Raw genomic sequence first — 14,079 nt, forward strand, 5'->3', positions numbered from 1 at the left:
TAAGGGCAGTAGCATTCGTCGTGAATATTACCGGCCAGCACTTCGCACATTAAATCCTTGCATGCTTTGTCCAGCTTAGTCTTTTCCAAGGTGACGTTCGCAACACTTTCTATTGAATGCAGCATTTTGCCTATGTCTTGTCCCAACATATGCAGAGTGGTAGCCGAAGAGCCCAGCCTTTGACGGTCAAGATCAGTACCTTTGGCGATGAACCAGTTCGTCTTTCCAAGAAATGTGTTGAGGCTGCAAGGAAGGGAGCTCGACCATAGCTTCATAAGGCAAGTCAGACTTTATAGGCATGGATATCCAAGAGACAATCAGACTGTATACCTAGCCGGGAGACCACACATTGGGGCCGTTATCTCTCTGCTAAGATCTGCAACCACTTTTTTCGGCCAGCGAGTGCTTCTACCACTAACTTCATGATTGCTGGATTATTGTGTTTACTGGCAGCTTCCAACACACGGGGTCCAATCCAATATCCGCTAGCATTAAGCAGAAGTTCGAGGCTTTCTTCACAGTTCACTTCACATGCTTGTACAAGACAATTTTGGGTTGATGTATAACCATATTGAAGTAGTAGAGCCAGGCCGGAAGACCACTGTGTATAAGAGCCAATCCAAGCCCGCAAATCGATGTCTTTTTCCAGGACTGACATTAGCTGATCCCTTGACCTATTAATCAAAGGAAGTAGTTCTTCTGGAACATCAATATCTAAGATCAAATTAACTTTTGTTATTCTTTTGTGGATGGAGAAGATTCATACTATGAGGGAAACAGAAAACTTGCCTACATCTAATATATCGTTCAGCATTGAGAGTCCCACTCATCAGGCAACTGATATACTTATATACAAAAGCCCTTTGAAGATGAAAGATTCCACAGTATATCCACAGATTGACCACCACTCCGCGTTAGCTTCAGTCGTTCGACATCGATAGTTTCACACCGGAATACTAAATATCTCACAGATGACGAACATGGACATTCATTGTGCCCAACTCTTCTCATCTCCTGACTTGACAAGTCTCTCACAGTCACCGAGTATCATACTCCGCAAACCCTTCATCTTTGTGGTTCAGACACTGGCCCCGTGCAATCGTTTGCCCGAGATATACCTCCTTCGGATCCCGACAGGTTTGCCCCGTCGCAGCAAAGATAGGGCATCCCATAGTCACGAGGATGCGCCTCACCTTTGTGCAGGACGTAGGGCATTTGGTGTAACGGGTTGTAGTAACATGTATCCTGCACACCTGCAAATCCAGTATATCAGACTTTGTGATATAGTAGCGTTACGTGATCGATTATTGAAGACTTACAGTTTGGGCCATGAAGAAAGTCATGGTATGTTCTTGAATCTTGCTAACTTACATTATATAAGTGCGTAGGCTGATACATTTCAGCCTTGAGAATTAAAATGAAAAGGTCATGTGCCGGACTCACGTGTAGGTGGTTATGGTGTATGCCTTGTAACAGATCGGCCAATCAGTGACATGGGACATGTGTTAAGCCCTTAAATTAATTTAACAATGGGGCATAGGATGTAATAACTAGAATAACACCACGTACCCGTTCTATATAAATATAGGCTTACAATAAGATAAGATTTAATAAAGTAGAAAGCGCCTTTTAAACCTTAGTAAACGCCCTCCAAGACGTCTTGGTCATTCGAGCGATGCCAAGTACAATACCTCCGGCCAATGTCAAACACCCACTGAATATCCAAGTCGAGTTGGCACCCGACGCATCCAGAATGGCACCGGATATAGGAGTCCCAATCAATAATGCAATGCTCAAAATAGTAAAGCACATTCCCATGCGCGTACCTATCACACCAACGTGTGGGGAAAGGCAAACCAGGACCGGGCCTGATAACGAAACAAGGGACCCCGAGAAGCACCCGTACAGAACACAAAATGCCAACAAAGCCCCCTGAGAGTGCACCGCGAGTAGGCAAAGAATCAGAGCACCAGATATGACAGAGCATGGTACTATGATGTTGAAAGATCCCATGATTTGAGAAAGGTAACCCGGAACCAGACGTCCGAGAGTGGAGGACGCATTGATTATTGGGAGAAGATAGAATACCAAACCAGCGGAGACCGTGTGGTTCTGATTGGCAATAGACTGGACGTAAAAGTATGGGGTGTAAAGTCCCATAAAGCAGAGGAACATCCCTATATTGAACAAGATGTACGGAATGTCTCGAAAGGAGGTCCAGTCCACCAGCTTGCGGCGGGTTGCAGGCAAGGTACGGACTCTCATAACCAAGCAAGATAGGGTGAGTCCGAAGAGGGCCAGGAAACCCGCGATACGTACCGACCACGCAAATCCAAGCCTTGAAATTAAATCACGAATGACAATTGGGTAAACCACACCACCTATGCTTGATCCGCATGCGGCAATGCTGACGGCGAATGGAAGCTTGGTGGTAAAATAAGCTGACAGGATTGCGATGCTGGGGACGAAAAGCAAGCCAGCACCGATGCCAACGCAAATCGACTGGGCCAGGAAAACCTGCCAGACTTTCTCGCACAAACTGAGCATCATGTGGCCCAAGACGACCAGGAAGGACCCGATGTACAAAAGAGACAATGTGTGACCCGCATCATAGATAGGTCCAGTTAAGACACCGAGAAACATAATGAGAAATGATTGTAATGAGCCGATCCAGGAAATGGTAGAAGCATTGGTCCCTTGAAGGAGACTCTGCTCGTAATAAGTTTGGAAGACCCCGTACGAGTTGATAATCCCCCTGTTAAAAATTAGAACAATCCACAAAAGGACATCCACAGTCATGTAGAGATCAACGTACCAGGTGTTGAAGAAAAGGAAAAACGAGCCTAGTACCTGGAGCCACGCACGAAGTCCTCCATTTGGTGGCGCAGAATCGTCGGCAGATACCTTTGGGGCATCTGGCGTACCTTCTACCTGAGATAAATCATTCTGTGAAGCGAGCTGGGTCAATTGAGAGACGAACATCCTGAGGATCCCAGACGCAATGGAGATAGTAGTCTTCGCAATCGCAAGGCTTTGAAGAACTGATAATATGCCTTTCAATATTAAATGTTTCGTCGGGAATATCTGACTAGAAGTGAGAATTCGAATCCCATTTTATGTTTATTTTTGTTGCCACAAATAAGAAGACACTTTGAACCGAGCCTGGAGATAGGGCTTAATGGCTCGGGAACTCTAAATTCATTGAAAGTAATGCTTATGGTGCTAACCAAAAGCAAGAAGGACCTGCAGCTAGATCATCTGCTGACGCGCTAGCCTAAGAAGGAATCATTAGATTGGAACTTGGTTGTAAATAATAATTGGAGAAACATTGACGATAATGGTTATTGTGTTTTGTATAACTGACGTCTGGATTTTCTCCACTACACACAATACGTTCAATCTACTTAAGGCGGTGGTTTGTCTTTCCACCATTGCATCAACTAACCACTTTGTCTCATCGTCCGTGATATCTGACACTATCGTGAAGTGTGAAGGATGGATGGGGATTGACAAAGATTTGGCTCAGGACCAAATGGTCTTGCGAAGCTTTGAGCCAAAGACATGGGGAGAATCAGACGTGGAAATTCGCATCACCCATGGCGGTGTCTGCGCTGCCGATATACTGTGTTCTGTAAAGGGGAGGTAAGGATTTCGGAACAAGATTCTATAGACTAAACCAGGTACAAGGGCAGGTTATTTGAGGAGAAGCCGCTTTTCACCGCGCAGGGCACGCCACGTATTAGTGGATTTAAACAATTCAGGGCAGTCTTGGACGGTCCATCCCCACTTTTTGACGAATGCATCCGACATCTCCCAATTCGCTATATCCCACGGCTGACCCCAAACTATCAGCGCTGGGTCATCCACGTCGGCATTCCAGAAGCCCATGATGTCAATGCAAAGTTGTTCATCATCATAAATATTGCCAGCAAAAATCAATCGATCACGCATCCTAGGATGAGGGAAAAAGTCCAACCAAGGGTGATGTGACACAGTGCGCTGTATGGCGGTTGGCTGCAGATGGATTGGAATGACTCGGTCGAATTGCTTTGGCTGAAATGTGCAAAAAGGAGATACTGCATCTGCATGCATCCATCCTTTGATATCCATGCCGAGCACGTTCATGTTCTCAGCCAGTGCACGGTATACATTGAATTTGACCAGCGTGAGTAGATGGTCCACTCGAGGGTTGCCTTCCATATAATCACGGTACGCAGTCAATTCAAATTGGTAGGCGCGTTTTCTCTTACGATGAGGCGCTAGGCGGCAAAGAATTTCCCCTTCATAGTCTCTGGGGTGAGAGAAATTATTTGAAAGGTGGAACGAGGGAGCGTCGTGATTACGAACGCTTTCATTCTTGGCATGCTCTGAATCGTCACCCCTCAGAGAACCGATGACCTTCCAGCGCTTAGGCCGAGTCGGTCCGTCACTTTTGTGGTTCTGTCGCATCCCTAATCATAGTTAAAGTTGATTAGGTCTAAGATACATTGTCCAATACAGGGAGGAAGCAGCTTACTGTAAGCCCGTTGATTGATACGGTTCTGCATCTTACGCCTCTCGGCCCTCATGTCCCGGTGCAGTAAGCCGTGGACATCACAATCTTCTCTTGTCATTGGTACAAGAGCCTGTTGAGCGCCATTTTGTGACATATTGATGGTGGGTCGGATAACGCTAGGGAGTAGTAGTGAAGAGGGAGAAGAGAAGGACGGTTTACGGCAGCATCGTGAGTATACCCATTAGTGGCCCCAGCGGCGAAGATTGCTTATGGCAGTAGCCCGAAACAGTAAGATCCGTCGATGTTTACGCAATTTTTCCAGGTCCGAGTTTTCAAGACATCAAGATAATCATATTCAAGACTCCGGATTGCATCCAATGCGCCACTGCGGGTCGGCGCTTACTAGGCTAACTGTAAGAGGTTAGTCCGGTCATCAAGGAGATTCTCCTTAATGCCTCAGGCTGCTTCGAGATCTAACCCGTTTTGGAGAGATTTTCATCAATCCAAAGGGGGGTGTCATTCGGTGTGGTTCAACGTAGACGTTCCTTCTTCCTAATTGACGAGAAACTTTAATGCTGGTCCTATTATTCCTATAACACTAGCAACCTCATATAGTGCTCGACTCTAGTTCTCGTCGCCCATTGCGATAGTTGCAAACTTGGATCGCCGGCGTATCCGAGGGCCGAATTTTGACAAAAGGTATGGAGCTGGAAGACAAGCCAGAGATAGACAGGCCGGCACACTACTTGCCCAGTGAATTCCCAATTCATCGTACATATATGTGGTGAAAAGCGGGAATGTCGCCCCGCAAAGTGATCGCATCACCGTGGCAGCGGCAAGAGCCGACGCAGCAGAGGTCACATAGCTATCGACAAGATAGTTGACCAATGCTAATGTGACACAGATATTGCCAAACCCAAAGAAGGAAATACCAACCATACAAACAGCCCAGTTGATCGAAGGGTCATTGGTCCATGCAAAAAGGAATAGACCGGTAGGAATCAGAGCAGCCCCAACCTTGCCTGAAGGCAGGCGTGCTTCGGGAGGCAGCTGGCCAGTCTCGGACGCTCTGAATTTCCTTGTATATTGACGATTGATGAAGACCATAAAAGCCGTGGCGAAAAGCATGCCGATTGCAATAGGTACGAATGCAAGGCCACCCATCCCTGGACTCCATCCGCGGACACGTTGGAACACGATAGGTAGTGCTGCTAGTAGCAGATAGGTGGTGCCGTAAAGGAAAGACATATAAAGCGCGAGAACGACAAGGATCGGCTCATTGGAGAGCAGATGCAAAGGACGGGTCGTTGATACTTGAAACTTCTCCGCCAGAGACCCTGGGGGGTTGCGGTGATCGACGCTGCTGACATATAACTTTCCCGTCTGCATCGAAAGCATGGCGGCACGTCGGCGAAGGAGAACGTTACTGAAGGTTTCGGGAACGCAAAGTATTCCGAGTATAAGCATAATTCCCGAGTAGATTGCCAGCAGGCCTTCGACCCATCTCCATCCTTGAGCCTTGCCGAGAAATCCGCCCGCAATGGGACCCAAAACAGGCCCAAGAAAGGTGGCACAAGAGTAGAACACTGCCGCAAGTCCTCTCGTTTCCGCACTGTAGAGATCGGCCACAACCCCTCCAGAGTTGGTGAGAGGTGCACTGCCGAACATTCCGGCCAAAGCTCTGAAAATGACCAGGGAAGCGAAATTGGCGGAAATTGCTGCCGCAATGTTGAAGATAGTGAAAAGGCTGAAAGTGGCCAAGAACACGATTCTCCTGCCAAAAGCCTCACTCATGGGGGCCCACAGCAAAAGCCCTATCGCGAAGCCTAGGACATAAAGCGACAGGCCCAGTGTTGCAGCCTCATCAGAAACTCCAAAATACTGGCAAATTGAGGACAGGTCTCCAGAATAAGCACTTGATGCAAAAGCAACTGAGAGAGTTGACAGTCCTGAGACGACTATGATGCTGATTTTTCTCATCGTACCATAGTTACGGCCATTCAACGCATCATTCACAGGCCAGGATACGATATATGGACTATCGCTAGTTCCATTCCCCAGCCACTGGTGGTCGACATTTCCAACAATTTTCCTAGAGTTGCTAGTGCCCAGCAAAAAGAAGAGCCAGATGCGGTGCCACATACCAAGACTCTTGTTCCGGATCTTCATCGCGGTCTGTGAAACACCGATACCTCAGTATTAAGCCATCGGAAAAGGAAGGTGGTAGACGAGAATTATAAAGTATGGTTTTAATTCATTATATTCTTTGGAGCACTTGCATCAAACGACCACCTGACAAATGAGTTTACCATTTTCGGCTAGTGCAGTAAGCTGTGACTATGTAAAGTCTATCTTCCTTAAAGACAATTAGGGCTCTGTGAGAGCAATTGCACAGCACTAGGTGCTAATGTGCTTACGGACCTACAGAACCCACTCCAATTGTTCAAGTTAGGTCCAGCGGGGAACCTATACTACTTTAATCTAGACCCAAAGCTAAAGAAGGAGAATTAATAGTCCATAAGCTTTCATTCTTTCGAACTAATCGACTATATAGCTTAAGTACTAGACATAGGTCAGCTGACTATATCGTCTTCCCAAAATCGCAACGCGTCGTCCACTAACGGTGTATTCTAGTACTTTGATCTCCTTGATCTTTTATTCCAGATTCTTACTTGTCCGACTGATTGGTAAATTCTAGTTGGTATGACACCTTGCCATTATAAACTAATTAATGGTTTGAATGCCATGATAACTGAGAAACAGCTTCATGAGCTGACGCCTCCGTCGATCAAGGTGTTACAAACTGATATACACCTGTAGTAACTCATTTTACAACTGCAGCACCTCATTTACACGTACCACCTGCCCGGTGCGCATTGACTCATTCGCGGCAATGCCCGTCGCAATCGACCATGCCCCATCTAGATGTGACGCAGCTCTGCTCAGCGGGTCTGAGGATCTGGTGCCAAAAAGATCTTGTAGCAACTGGGGGTCACCACCGCCATGGCCCCCTTCGCCCGTTGGAACCTCGATTTCTACAGGCTTGCCCAGCATTGGCCGCAGGAGAATAGTCCGACTCTCCAGCGCACCCTCCATCGTCTGCTCTCCTCCTGAGTTCACATACGACTGCTCCACCACCTCAACCTCCAGCCTCCCCTTGCTCCCATTGAAGTTCACCCGGAAGCCCTCCCAGGGCGCATACGCAGTAAGACTGTATGTCAACACCGCCCCGGTCTGATACCGCACCATCACCCCCATGGTATCCTCAATATTGATGCCATCCCCAAACACACTCTGATCCCGATAATACCCGTCCTCCCATTCGGCATCCGCGTACAGCGCCTTAAGCTGCTCATTGCCCTCCAAGTCCAGAGCAAAGGGATCCTCCTTCGCTGCCTCACTACCCCGAGCACGAGAGTAAAACTTTGTTTCACCGCGGCGCTCAGCATTTTCCTTCCCATAAAATCGCAAATCGCCCATAGCAACTACCGTCTCCGGCTTCGTCCGCAACCAGAAGTTAACCAAATCAAAGTGATGCGTCGACTTATGCACCAGCAACCCGCCACTGTTGCGCTTATCCCGATGCCAACGGCGGAAGTAGTCCGCACCGTGCGAGGTATTCAACATCCACTCAAAGTGCACCGAGTGAATATCTCCGATCGCCCCCGCATTCAACAGCTCCGCGATCTTGGTGTTATGCGGAGCATACCGATAGTTGAAGGTAACTCGTACCTGTCGCTGAGTGCGGTCGACGGCGTCGATGATCTGTCGGCACCGCGGCGCATCAATCGTCATTGGCTTCTCGGTGACAACGTTGCAGCCACGTTCTAAGGCGCGGATGATGTACTTGTGGTGTGTGCGGTCGATGGTGGTCACGATGATTTCGTCCGGGCGAGTCTCGTCGATCATGCGGTCGAAGTCGTGGGCCAGATAAGTAGGAACGGCGGTATGGCCGAGTGCCTCGATGCGACTGTTTGCATAAGCCAGGCGAGTGTTGTTGGTGTCGCAGAAAGCGACAAGTTGGGCGGTGCTGCCGAAGTCACGCACGATGGCTGTATAAAAGAACATGGCGCGGCCGCCGGTTCCGATTAAGGCGTATCTTTTCATCTTGGGCTCAGTTTTGTTCAGATCATTCATTGTAGCGGTTGCAATCTAGACGATGGAAAGCTTTCAATAGACTGGAATTTGGAGGAATGGAGATGATAGCTACTTTTAAGTCTTCGGGTTGCAATGCCCCGAGGTGATAGATCTGCACTCCCCGCACAGACTTCGATCAGGCTAAATAGATAATTTTTCCATGAATCGGGTATCAGCATATGATGCGGGGAGATCTGGGGTCTGGGGTCTGGGGAAAAGTTCCACTGGCATTTTGATCAGAAAGCAGGCCAGTGATTGTTGTCATTGCGTTGACGGCCCTCGATAACTACCTCCTTCCTATCGGAATATTATAATCCGAAGCTAGAATAAATACCTTCCTCCCCAGGATAATGTCACTCTCCACAGCTCCATTTACTAGTCACTATGGCAGGTCCAGCAGAAACACCCCATGATGATATCACCGCGGTTGAAGACCCCGAAGCCCCCCGTAACCAGGGCAAGGAAAAGGCCGCGCGGTTCCTTGCTTCGGTCGACGAGGGCGAACGGACCTTTACGCCAGAAGAAGAGAAGGGTGTTTTGAAACGCATCGATCGCCGTCTGCTGCCTCTACTTCTAGGCGCGTACTTCTTCCAACAACTCGACAAATCCACGCTCTCCTATGTCTCCATTTTCGGGCTAGTTGAGGATGCCAATCTCCATGGACAGCAGTATTCATGGCTGGGATCGATTCTTTATTTGGCCCAGCTGGTTATGCAGCCTATAGCAGCACTGCTACTTGTCAAGCTCCCGACGGGAAAACTGATCGGCTCGGCGATCTTCTTGTGGGGAAGCTCTTTGGCCATCATGGCAGCGTGTACGGACTTTCCTAGCCTGCTTGGGCTGAGGTTTACCTTGGGGGCGTTCGAAGCAATGATAGGTATGTTGCTACTGAGCATAAAGTAGTAACTAGTTGTGGGGGATAAGATACTAACAGGGCACAATAGCGCCTTCATGTGTGGCCGTAACGCAGATGTGGTGGAGACGAGGCGAACAGACTCTACGGACGGCCTATTGGAATGGAATGAACGGCGTAACTTTTGTCGTACGTTTTCTGCCTCCCCTTTCTACAAATTCAGTGAATAGAATTGACAAGGCATTTGACAGGTCGGAAGTCTTTTCACATACGGATTGGGTCATATCCACAGCGACACACTGTATTCCTATCAGGTAAAGCCCGATACTACAGACCTAACTTGAACTATTTCGGCTAAACTGTGCCAGATTATCTTCATGTTTTGCGGACTACTCACAGTCGCCTTTTCGCTCATTGTCCTCATCTTCATGCCTGACTCACCCATGGAAGCCAAGTGTCTCAACCACCGTGAGAAGATCATTGCCGTGGAGCGTCTCCGCGCAAACCAGATGGGTGTTGTCTCCCGCGAGTGGCGCTGGGACCATGTCTGGGAGACACTTTGCGACATGAAAACCTGGTGTTGGTTTTTCCTGATCGTGACCATCTCGTACGTGACAGTCCTTATTGGAACCATACATATTCATTAACGAAGGAATGCCGGAACTAACGTTATCCAGAATCCCGAGTGGTGGTATCAGCACATTCGGCAACTTGATCATCAAATCTTTCGGATACGGCTCGTTCGAAACTATTCTCTTCAACATCCCCTTTGGCGTAATCCAGGTGATTGCCATTGTAGGCGGAGGATGGCTGGCCACCCGGTTTCAGCGCAAGGGACTCGTGATTGTGGGATTTGCAATTATCTCCGCTATCGGGACATTGTTGATGATTGTTGTACCCCGGGAGCAGAAGGGGGTTCTTCTTTTCGGGTACTACTTGGTAAGCAGACTTCTCTCGTCATCCAACCCGATATCCCATCAACATGACTGATATCAAAGCAGGTATCCTTCCTAGCAGGAATCACTCCCCTAGTATATGCATGGGAAGCACAAAATACCGCCGGAGATACCAAGCGAAAATGTACCTCAGCGGTCGTGTTGATCGGAATGTGCGCCGGGAATGTATGTTTCCCTTCCTTTCCCTCTCTCTCTTCGAGAATATTCATACTCATCATACACAGGTGATCGGTCCGCAGCTATACTCAACATCACAGGCCCCATTGTACCGTCCGGGATTGATCTCGAACCTTATATTATTCGTGATTGTAGGCGTGTTTGCTATGTAAGTCTAGTCTTTGGTTTTAGTGATTACATGCAGAAGCTTACCCTCCCAGTTTGACTAATCTGTACCTCATCTACTTGAATCGGAAGCATGCACAGCGCAGACTGGATCTTGGCAAATCTGCTCAGGTAGTAGATGAGTCTATGCTTAGCAAGCAGAAGGTAGGAAAGGCGGTTGAACTCGAGGATGTCAATGCTGTTCCGCAGCAGAGTCCAACTGAGGATAAGGGGTTTTCGGATACGACGGATCTCAAGAATGAGGATTTCATATATGTGTACTAGCTAGTTGAAATAGTGTCACGTGGACTGGGCTAAGTTTTACTGCTAATAATCAATGCTTCACGTACTTTTTTCTATCAATGGCAAAAGGTGGAAAGACAGGCTCCGAGAATAATGACCATAGATATATGATACCAGTTTAACGAGTACTGAAACGCTCAGCAGAGAATATCAAGCTGTGTTTCGAACTCCATTGATGTTACTGCAATAGATATTCAAAGAAAAGTCATAGAGTTCTAATTCGCCCACCAAGTTGAAATTGAACAACTTTGCCCAGCTGTCTCCTAACCCCGAAGGGCACTTCACAACAGCTGTGGCGGAATATACCAAATTGGGAAACATAGACCTCTCGTTCCACATCTGAGATCGACATAGTTGTCCAGGTGATAAATTCGTTGAATGACACAGAAGAAACCCTTTTCTCAGGCGAGCGACCAAACGCCGGTAAACAAAACGAGCAAATGAAGTCTCAAAAAGGCCAATCCTCCTTCAGTTCCGTCCCATTCACAATAGGCGCTTGCGCTGGGACCATCATTCCATATATCCGTGCCCACTGGTCGGTTACATTGCTCCAACCATGCATCGTTGCTCGCTGGACAACCACATCGCCCTCATTCAATATCACTTTTGAGCCATCGTCTAAGCTCAAAACAACGCTTCCCTTGCCCACTATCACGTAGTCAAGCGTAATAGAGCGATGAAACACTCCCTCTGCTTTCGGGGGCAAATCATAAGCGGATATTCCAGTGCCCGTGGGTGGCCAACTCCGAGGCGATAGTGCTGCATCTTCGGAGCCACTGACGTTTGCGGGATGTTCACTCGTCGACCACAGTATTGTCAAGTTGTTGCCATCTCCCACGGGCTGCGGCGTGAGGTGGGAGTCGAAGGCTACTGTTGCCTGACCGTTGGCGTTGTGGCCGGTCACAACTCGGCGGGGAGGTGGTAGGGATGATGCTGTAGGCTCAGCCATGTTTTATGTAAGGCGCAAGCAGTAATGAATTATGACAGTTAATTCTATAGTGGCAAGAGTTGTGGTTGACTTTTAAATGAGAAGACGGGAACCCTTAAGTCCGCTGTAAAGTCCGACTGCTGCAGATTGCTGACCACTTTAATTGCTATAGACCCACCATCTCAAAAAATTTCATATCCAGAGTTTCGGAAGTATGTCTGTCTGGTGGAGTATGGATATATACTTGATTCGGTCGTGTCCAGAGAAAGCCTGGACAGTGATTCAAGTAACGGGATTAAAGACTTACCCGGACTTATCGGGAATAACCCCCTGGGAGATATAAAGGGATTGCCCACCTGTGTTCATCATTGTTAGAGATATTCGATTCATCTATTCTTGTGTACGAAGACCTCATTAGTATTGAAAATAGTGCAATGACATCCACCAGCATCAACATCGTCTTTGGGGCTATGACCGTCGGCCAAGCAGGTACGTTATCGCGCCCGTGCATCAACCGACTGACTGTATATTAACGATTTATAACGATTTATCAGGTCTGGATGGCTGCCGACAAACCACACCTGAAGAAGTTAAAGATGTTCTAGATGTCTTCCAACGACATGGTCACAGCGACATCGACACATCCCGCGCCTACGGCAACGGCACCTCTGAATCTCTTCTCGGGGAAAGTGGTTGGCAGGAGAGGAACTTACGGATACACACGAAGATATACCCAACAGCAAATTGGTTTGCAGGTCCTGATGCTTACACGCTTGGAGCAGACGATCTGCGACGAGCACTCAACCGAAGCCTTGAAGCGCTGAACACGGACAGCGTGGACCTCTGGTACCTTCACGCGCCGGACCGCAACACACCACTCGAAGTCACAATGCAAGAAGTTGACAAATTACATCGGGAAGGCAAATTTAAGCGCCTTGGGATCAGTAATTTCATGTCCTGGGAAGTCGCCAAAATGTGTGAAATTTGCGACCGTCATGGTTGGATTCGTCCGTCAGTCTATCAGGGCATCTACAACCCACTTCACCGAGCGATTGAGGCAGAGTTACTTCCCTGTCTTCGCCATTACAATATTGCCTTATATGCCTTTCAACCCTTGGCCGGTGGATTACTTACCGGTCGTTACAAACTGGAGACGACCTCCTTCGACGCCGGTGCACGCTACGATCCCAACAACAAGCAAAGCTCCACGATGAATGACCGCTACTGGAACAAGACTACATTCGCAGCGCTGGAGATTATCCAAGCAGCTGCTCAGAAGCACGATCTCACCATTGCTGAATGCGCTTACCGTTGGCTGGTACATCACTCTGTCTTGAGTAAGCAGCGCGGCGATGCCTTAATTGTCGGAGCGAGCAGTGTCAAGCAATTAGAAGGCAACTTGGCTGATTCAGAAAAAGGGCCTCTTCCTGAGGATGTAGCGCAAGCGATGGAGCAGGCTTGGCAGCTCATCCAAGAGCCGATCCGAAAATACTGGCATTAGAATGCGTTGATCGTGTTCTTCTGGGAATCCAAGAATAATAGGAGGATTCTTTTCTATAATGAATACATATATGCTATACTTCCAATTAATAATAAAAAGACAATTTATTATAGGAAATTCCTGCCCAATACCCGTGCTTTTCAATTATAAGACTAAGTGGGCGAGAATCCATGTCCGCGATGTCTCAGAACTACCCGGCGTGAACAGTCATGTCAACAGGTCATTACTCATTATCCCATCCATTGTGCCAGGCGTCAGGCAAGCTGGCATTCTATGTGTAACGGCTTACAGCCGGACTAAACGTTTGCCACTATGTCCTAAGCCCTGCTATTGCATGACAGGAGACTCAGGAAACCCAATGCAACCTCGGTTGGAGCCAGGTACTATAGCTGCAGGACTCCTTTTTTGTTAGGTCAATGAGAGATAGACTATGGTGACTGCAACGTCATTCTGAGAAGTTCCAAAGCATGTGAAGACATACAGTAAGACATTCTTTTGTAAACGTTTCAATCTATACGCAGATGCGGAAGCTATATGGAGTTGGCGTCTGCACGTCGGTCTACATGCCTTAAACGTGAAGGGCCA

General features: G+C 47.9%; 7 protein-coding genes across 7 annotated transcripts; 2 read left to right on the plus strand and 5 right to left on the minus strand.

Moving 5' to 3' along the window:
• Nucleotides 1-1,629: 1,629 nt before the first annotated feature.
• Nucleotides 1,630-2,982, minus strand: BDV38DRAFT_293133 (major facilitator superfamily domain-containing protein; the record flags this gene model as incomplete). Its single annotated transcript, XM_032062178.1, has 2 exons — nt 1,630-2,755; nt 2,816-2,982. The coding sequence occupies 2 exons, from the start codon at nt 2,980-2,982 to the stop codon at nt 1,630-1,632; spliced, it is 1,293 nt and encodes a 430-aa protein (XP_031913184.1).
• A 393-nt stretch (nt 2,983-3,375) lies between these two features.
• On the minus strand, nt 3,376-4,802 carry BDV38DRAFT_247260 (bZIP transcription factor). Its single transcript, XM_032054644.1, has 2 exons — nt 4,517-4,802; nt 3,376-4,451 (listed from the first exon to the last, which is right to left on the minus strand). The coding sequence occupies exons 1-2, from the start codon at nt 4,647-4,649 to the stop codon at nt 3,694-3,696; spliced, it is 891 nt and encodes a 296-aa protein (XP_031913185.1). The 5' UTR covers nt 4,650-4,802; the 3' UTR covers nt 3,376-3,693.
• Nucleotides 4,803-5,119: 317 nt separating this feature from the next.
• Nucleotides 5,120-6,664, minus strand: BDV38DRAFT_283237 (MFS transporter; the record flags this gene model as incomplete). Its single annotated transcript, XM_032060008.1, has 1 exon — nt 5,120-6,664. One exon carries the CDS (start codon nt 6,662-6,664, stop codon nt 5,120-5,122), a length of 1,545 nt encoding a protein of 514 aa, XP_031913186.1.
• A 660-nt stretch (nt 6,665-7,324) lies between these two features.
• BDV38DRAFT_283238 (Gfo/Idh/MocA family oxidoreductase) lies at nt 7,325-8,632 on the minus strand (the record flags this gene model as incomplete). Its single annotated transcript, XM_032060009.1, has 1 exon — nt 7,325-8,632. The coding sequence occupies one exon, from the start codon at nt 8,630-8,632 to the stop codon at nt 7,325-7,327; it is 1,308 nt and encodes a 435-aa protein (XP_031913187.1).
• A 276-nt stretch (nt 8,633-8,908) lies between these two features.
• BDV38DRAFT_293135 (putative MFS transporter) lies at nt 8,909-11,047 on the plus strand (the record flags this gene model as incomplete). The annotated part of the gene is made up of 8 exons (XM_032062179.1): nt 8,909-9,509; nt 9,577-9,674; nt 9,737-9,799; nt 9,854-10,092; nt 10,163-10,424; nt 10,487-10,606; nt 10,666-10,766; nt 10,819-11,047. The coding sequence occupies exons 1-8, from the start codon at nt 9,017-9,019 to the stop codon at nt 11,045-11,047; spliced, it is 1,605 nt and encodes a 534-aa protein (XP_031913188.1). The 5' UTR covers nt 8,909-9,016.
• A 29-nt stretch (nt 11,048-11,076) lies between these two features.
• BDV38DRAFT_247261 (cupin domain-containing protein) lies at nt 11,077-12,028 on the minus strand. Its single transcript, XM_032054645.1, has one exon. The coding sequence runs from the start codon at nt 12,012-12,014 to the stop codon at nt 11,514-11,516; it is 501 nt and encodes a 166-aa protein (XP_031913189.1). The 5' UTR covers nt 12,015-12,028; the 3' UTR covers nt 11,077-11,513.
• A 399-nt stretch (nt 12,029-12,427) lies between these two features.
• BDV38DRAFT_293137 (aldo/keto reductase family protein) lies at nt 12,428-13,494 on the plus strand (the record flags this gene model as incomplete). The annotated part of the gene is made up of 2 exons (XM_032062180.1): nt 12,428-12,482; nt 12,599-13,494. 2 exons carry the CDS (start codon nt 12,428-12,430, stop codon nt 13,492-13,494), a joined length of 951 nt encoding a protein of 316 aa, XP_031913190.1.
• Between the last annotated feature and the right edge of the window lie 585 nt (nt 13,495-14,079).

This window comes from Aspergillus pseudotamarii (assembly GCF_009193445.1).
Source record: "Aspergillus pseudotamarii strain CBS 117625 unplaced genomic scaffold BDV38scaffold_29, whole genome shotgun sequence".
Taxonomy (NCBI): Eukaryota; Fungi; Ascomycota; class Eurotiomycetes; order Eurotiales; family Aspergillaceae; genus Aspergillus; species Aspergillus pseudotamarii.

Excerpts from the sequence above, each read along its gene's own strand:
- BDV38DRAFT_247261 (XM_032054645.1), bottom strand. The coding sequence starts at position 12,014 with ATGGCTGAGCCTACAGCATCATCCCTACCACCTCCCCGCCGAGTTGTG.
- BDV38DRAFT_247260 (XM_032054644.1), bottom strand. The coding sequence starts at position 4,649 with ATGTCACAAAATGGCGCTCAACAGGCTCTTGTACCAATGACAAGAGAA. Across the intron at positions 4,452-4,516 it reads TATCAATCAACGGGCTTACA|GGATGCGACAGAACCACAAA; the intron begins GTAAGCTGCTTC and ends AACTATGATTAG.